Source organism: Scardinius erythrophthalmus (genome assembly GCF_964197995.2).
Source record: "Scardinius erythrophthalmus genome assembly, chromosome: 9".
Lineage (NCBI taxonomy): Eukaryota > Metazoa > Chordata > Actinopteri > Cypriniformes > Leuciscidae > Scardinius > Scardinius erythrophthalmus.
This window is the reverse complement of record NC_138229.1, coordinates 38,844,638-38,851,101: the sequence shown is the minus strand read 5'-3', so window position 1 is coordinate 38,851,101 and position 6,464 is coordinate 38,844,638. Positions and strand designations below refer to the sequence as shown.

Here is a 6,464-nt window from a genome sequence, read left to right as displayed (position 1 = left end):
ATTAATCAGGCTACTCATGCTAATTCCTTCACGAGTTTAATCAGAAATAATCAAGAACATGTAATCAGAAATATAAAACGATGTCACCTCATTGGCTTGACTAATGGCATATCTGGAGTTTTACCAGAGAATGTCTAATAGGAAGAGAATTGGCACTCTGGTTACTTCCGGTTTCTGGACTGGCTGCAGTAACACGTCTCTGTCCATATGAGGGCGCTCACAGGACGAGTGCAGAATGAATGGAGGTCTATGGCGCTATACCCCTCAAAATCCACTTTTCTCAGGATATAATTTTTTGTCTAGTAATTTGAATGTTGTATTCGAAAAGAGATGCAAAGAAATTACACATTGCTGGGTGTTAGATTTTTTAGAGTCACTTATTTGCTTTAAAAAGTCTTTTAAAGTGTCAATGACGTCATACACATCGTACGACCAGAGATACTGCTTCATGGCAATCCTTCAGTCACTCTGGTGCGTTCGCGCTCTGCACTTTCTTTTCTCTCGAGGCATCGACAACACAGCTGACACAAGTAAACACACGTGCTAGAAGAGTTTTTGTTTTGTTTGTTTCTGGTCCCGCTTCGGATGACACGATGCCATCAAGCGGCATCTCTGGTCGTAATCAGTCCTTCACTGACCAATCAGCGTTCATTAGCAGAATGCTAGCGTGTTATGGGCAACAACAACTCAACCTGTAAGAAATCAAAAGGACATAAGTACTCTTTCATTCGACTTTTGGACTATAATCTTTATTGAACTTGCGGAATCAACAATAAAATCTACGTTGATTCAACGGCAATCAGGTGAAAGAGACACATTTAGCCGTCTAGCCCCATAGACTCCCATTCAGTCTGCGCTCACCCGCGATCACCTCCAGTGGAATTCTAATGGGACTGCAACCAAGATCGACACAATGGGGCTAATAGGAAGTGCCAAGGCTCTCTGTAGACGGGCTCTGGTTTTACAGTTTGTGATTCTTGTAAGTCTTTCTGAATTTCACTATTTACAGCTGGTCCTCGTCGGCAGGGTGATCAGCGTGACTTTGGACAGTGTCTCTTGACGTGGGTCAGTAGATTGCTGGACTGTGTGAACTTCCTCCCGCAGAGCGGACAGTGGTATGGCCTCTCTCCGGTGTGCACTCGCTCGTGTCTCTTCAGGGCTCCCGAGTGACTGAAGCTCCTGCCGCAGTGGGAACACTTGTAGGGCTTCTCTCCGGTGTGAACCCGCTGGTGCATCTTTAGCGCGTTGGCCGTGACGAAGGCGCTGCCGCACTCGGAGCACACGTGATCTCTCACACCCGTGTGTATGTTCTCGTGATCTTTGAAAGTGCAGAGGCGCGAGAAACTCTTGCCGCAGATGGAGCACAGGAACGGCTTCTCGTTCGAGTGAATCGACAGGTGCGTTTTTAAGTGCGAGGCCAGGATGAATTTCTTCCCGCACTGATCGCAGGTGAACGGCCGTTCGCCGGAGTGATAGCGCAGGTGACCTTTGACATCCGTGGCCCGTTTGAAAGTCTTGCCGCACTGAAGGCACGTGAACGGCCTGGCTTCGGTTCCCTTAGTTCTGTCTTGGTCAACGTCCTGTGACGGACTGAATGATTTTTCTCCAGCTATGAAGTGCGTAGGTTTCTGATACTGATGGTCCGATTCATGGTTACACGTCGCTTCATTGGGTTCTTGACTCTCCTCTGTTACTTCTGCCGAGTCTAAAACGAACACATGATATTGTCAAAATTCAATTCAAGAGGGATAAGTCTGAAGAGAAAGTACACTCCAGTTGGTAAAAACTGTCAGTAAGGCACAGATGTTAGGTAAGCATTTCAATCTACTTGGTAATGATAACACATTTATCAGCGCTAACTAAAAGCAATTTTCATTATACGTGCATTTTGATTTCTTGGCAACACTTTACAATATGATTTCATTAGTTAACTTAAGTTAAAGTCCCCCAGTAGTCAATCATTTTATCCCTTAAAACTCACCTTTGATCACCAAAATGACATAGTTAAAAGGTTTTTTCCTTGAAATATTTTTTTTGTGATGCCTTAAAATATCTTGAATGTAACTCGACACCCTTGCCTTATTTAGTATACGCGGGTCTATGAATATGCAAATGAGCCCCGCCTCCACTCACTCACTCAGCTCAGAGGTCCACTGGTTGACGATCACACGTTGATCTGATTGGTTACAAGGTAGTTTGTGACGTCAGAAACACCAGTGATTTCTAACCGTGTTTTTGAGACTGTCTTTGGTTCACTGCAGTTTTAAGGAGAAAATACTCAGCAATGGTGTCGACTTATGAGTTTACACATGGTTTGTCTTAAAGCATATTAAAAACACCACATAGACACATAAACAACATTAAAAGCTGGATTTTCACCACAGGGAGACTTTAACTACATTAGTTAACATGTAGTTAAAGCATTTATAAATCTCAGTTAATGTTATTCTCAACATTTACTAATACATGATTAAAATCAAGTCGTATCTGTTGTAACATTAGTTAATGAACCTGAACTGACATGAACTAACAATGTATTTTTAATAATTAATGTTAAAAAGATTAACAAGTACTGTAAAGAAAGTATTGCTCATTGTTTAACTAAACTTAACTAATGAAACCTTATTGTAAAGTCTTAACGATTTCTTTTTTTCCTGTCACAACATCTGCATTCCTCTACAAATGAATCAAGACTGGACACAAACCTTTTTGTTCCTCATCGTCATCTTTGTTTTCTATTTGCGATGGCTCTGGATCGCTCATGTCTTCCTCTTTAATAAACAACAACTTTACAGTATTATGCTATGAAGAGCTCCGTTGTTACACCTAGTTTTTCCTGGTTGACTGGATACACTTCTTCATGTGGATGGTAGAACTATTCAGCATTTACTGGTGAATTGCCCTAAAGGTGCCAGATCTAAGGAAAACACACAAAAAGAAGTTATTGAATTTAATAGGCAAGCATACCGTTATTTACACTACCTGATTTTATTTTGATAGAGTAGCAATCTTTATGCATTTACATTTATATTTTTTAATAACATACTTTACTAAATGAAATGTGACACAGATACAACAAACTATTTATACAAAACAAAAATATTACATAAAAATATGGGTAACACTTTATTTCAATATGTTCTTGTTACGCGTTACATATATACAAATTACTATAAATTAGTATAGTAAGTACATGTAGTTAGTTAATATTACTCAGTCCTTAAATGTATAATTACACTGTAACAATGACACCTTAAAATAAAGTGCAACCAAAGTATGTTTAAGTAAATGTAAGAACAGAAACAAATGTTGGTCATAAAACAAAATCGGTATAAAGACATGTTCTCATGCAACATTAAATTCATAACATATAATCTCATCACAATGTAATTTTGAGTGAGCAGTCTTCTTTGTTTAGCCTAAATTGTTAACAACTTACTTTTTAACTCATACATGTGTCTTCTTCAGGGACTTGCTCTTTTTATTGGTTTGTTTGAGAATTGCTGTGCACTTTGTCTGATACTGTCAGTTTATTAATATCAAATGTATGTCTGAGACCCTTGGTGCTCGGCAGAGACGGTCATATGGTTACTGAATTACCTCTTTATTTACTCCTGGCAAAATCATGCGTTTATTAAAGATAAAGCGCTGCTGGTTATACCGAAAGTCTACAGTAACAGCTCGCGCGCGCGTCAGCTACTTACGACAGATGTTATTGGGGCGTCAGTTTTTACGTGACAACTTAGTCCAATGCAATTGAAAAAAAAAATGTTTATTACATAAAAACAAAGTATCCGCAAGGAAACCCTCTTTTATGGCCTTTCACTAGATTACTGTTGTTTTGGCGTAAACTCCTCCCAGTGTCCGCGTTTGTAGTGACTGAATCATGTGATCAATCGTACAGCTCACGTGACGCATCTCTCGCGTTATTTCGGGTTTCTTCTTCTCACTGCACAGGCTTGTTTATTTCTCCGCATTTCATTCATTAATCTTGTATTTTAAAGCATGTATCAATCTTCGTTAATGATGTTTGTGTAGCTACTGATATAGTAGGCGCGGTCACCTAACGCGGGGATAGTGAACTGGATCCACTGAACCCTAAGTGGATTTACACAAGCTGAGAAAGTCAAAGTGTTAGGTTGTGTTTCGTGTAATGTCCTATTTTTTACAGTCTATGGTAATGTCACATTCATGATCACCTGCTTGATTGAAAATGATTTTAGTAGACTATTTAAGGTGCACACAATAATTTACTATAAACACATTATAAAAATGCAAATGTATATTGTTCCGTTATAAATTAAATATTATCTTCTTGTAAATCGATTACTTATAAACCAGTAACATATCTTATGATTCATAGTCACAGAATTCAATAAACTATGAAACTAAGGCTATCAATGAAACCAATATTGCGCCTGATGGATTTTTTTCCCTCAATTTATGAAGATTAAATAAAACCACCAGAAACACAGCAGACTCGGAGACAGGGATATTGTCAAACCCAAACAGGTAGCCTATATATATTGAACAGATGAAATGGGCGAGAGTAATAGTGTTATTGATGACTGATGAATAGTGAAAAACAAAGTCCTTTCCTTTTTACCAGGTAGCTTGAGATGAGGCGATAACTGGGATTATGGAAATATGTTAAATATCCTATAATATAAAAGTTATTTGGCGTGTTAGTGCCATTTCCCCCATAAGTGTTTACATGATCAGTAAACCAAACATATGCAGGGATGGGCAGAATTTCAGATACATATTTAAAATACGTGTTTGAAATACAAAATACTATTTTGTATTTTAAAGCCTTTGGAAAAAATCAAATGTAATTTGTATTTAAATACATTTAAGAAGAGTATTTTTGTATTTTCAAAATACATAAAATACTTTTTGCCAGTCATTTTCTTTATCAGGGTACTGATTTCATGCATCAACTAGTTCAGACAGACACGCCCCACCCTCCCAACCCCAACATTCATGCATGTGAGCTGGAATAAGGTGAGCATGTCATGATCAATTCTACTTGGTTCAAGTTAAAATAGTGCATTATTCAGATTTGCCTTCAGTTAGCATGAAAGAATAAAAGAGCACAGACAAGTGGGAAAGTAGCATTAGCCAATCAGTCTTGATCGGTTGTGGATTTTTATCAACTAGCTTGTCAAATGTGTTTAAAGCATTACTGCATGTTAGGGCTGGGTGATATGACACTACATATCATAGCGATGATATAAAGTCTGAATCGAAGGAACTTTTTCGAAATCGTTTACATAGATAGGCCTATTTGTGGGGCAATCAAATGTTTCCGTGCAGCTTTTAGTGGGCAGGAATTATTGGAACGTGGAAAAATCACTGATGGAAAAGGGCAGAAAAGGTTCCCAGTTTTACATACAGTACAGTATGAATTTTGTAATAGTGTTCACCAAAAGTAATAGACTACATTGTAACCTGGTCAGAAATAAGTATATAAATGGCTGCTATTTTGCACAAGTTTATTTGTAATTGCCAGCAAGAAAGAAAGAATGAAAGAAAGAAAGACTCAAGAGGGCAGAGATGAGGTTAGGAATGTAAAGTCAACAGTCTTCATTCACTGTGACCTATACCTGCACTGGATGGCCAATTTCACATGTATTTTGTGTATTTTCAAAATACAAAATACTGTTTTTGTATTTAAATAAATTTTTTCACACAGTATTGTATTTATTTTTTTATTTTTTATCTTAGAATTTATGCCTATCTCTGCATATATTTTAGCCTATTTGTTGTATTTAACATACAAAAATTATGGTTACTTAATGGAAGGTAATATTCTTTAAATTTAGTTGAAATGATTATTGTGTAACACCAGTGCAACTGTATGTTGTTGATCACACAAACTGCCCATTCTTGGAAACACATGGAATAAATCTATCATGAATCACTATGAACGTCTCATCCGTTACTGTAAACCTTATTTTTGCACGATGCTGCAGACTGACGGCAGAAGGTCTGGACTCCACAGCAGCTTTCATTGGTCAAGGCCACGGCCACGTCATGTTTAGGGGCGTGAAAACGTAACCGATGTCCCTACACTAACAGACCGGTTTGTAAAACTCTCGTATTTTAAAGAGTCTATGCCACAAACTTTAAATACTTCACATTCTTTTGAAATCAGGATCAACTAAATGCTGGATTAAGCTCTCATTGTCACAGTTGTGAATACGATGGCTTGCTTCTTCCATGAGGGAGTTTGGCATCACTGGATCTTTGTTTCCAGGTGGACCTTAAAGAACGCGACACACACATCGGATCAGGCGACATAGCATAGCTACGTGCCAATGGCTTCTGTGCGTAAGATGCCATGCTACTTTATGTTAATACCTATGTCTATGTCACTGTCAGATGTCTTGGTAAATTATTTAGTCAATTATATATAGTAGGGGAAGTACAGTAGATGAATGAAGACCACAAATCAAGGTTTT

General features: G+C 38.0%; 1 protein-coding gene across 4 annotated transcripts; it reads right to left on the bottom strand.

Annotated features, from left to right (window-relative positions):
- LOC308695430 (uncharacterized protein) lies at positions 1-3,877 on the bottom strand. Of its 4 annotated transcripts, XR_014030711.1 has the most exons (4): positions 3,440-3,865; positions 2,706-2,917; positions 862-1,705; positions 22-692 (listed from the first exon to the last, which is right to left on the bottom strand). XR_014030711.1 is itself a non-coding variant. In XM_081373569.1 (3 exons), exons 2-3 carry the CDS (start codon positions 2,761-2,763, stop codon positions 1,032-1,034), a joined length of 732 nt encoding a protein of 243 aa, XP_081229695.1. In that variant the 5' UTR covers positions 2,764-2,917; positions 3,440-3,877; the 3' UTR covers positions 1-1,031. The 4 variants fall into 4 exon arrangements, 3 of the variants coding, with proteins under 3 accessions (XP_081229695.1, XP_081229696.1, XP_081229697.1); XM_081373569.1 differs by having other exon boundaries at positions 1-1,705; positions 3,440-3,877; XM_081373570.1 differs by having other exon boundaries at positions 22-1,705; positions 3,601-3,877.
- Between the last annotated feature and the right edge of the window lie 2,587 nt (positions 3,878-6,464).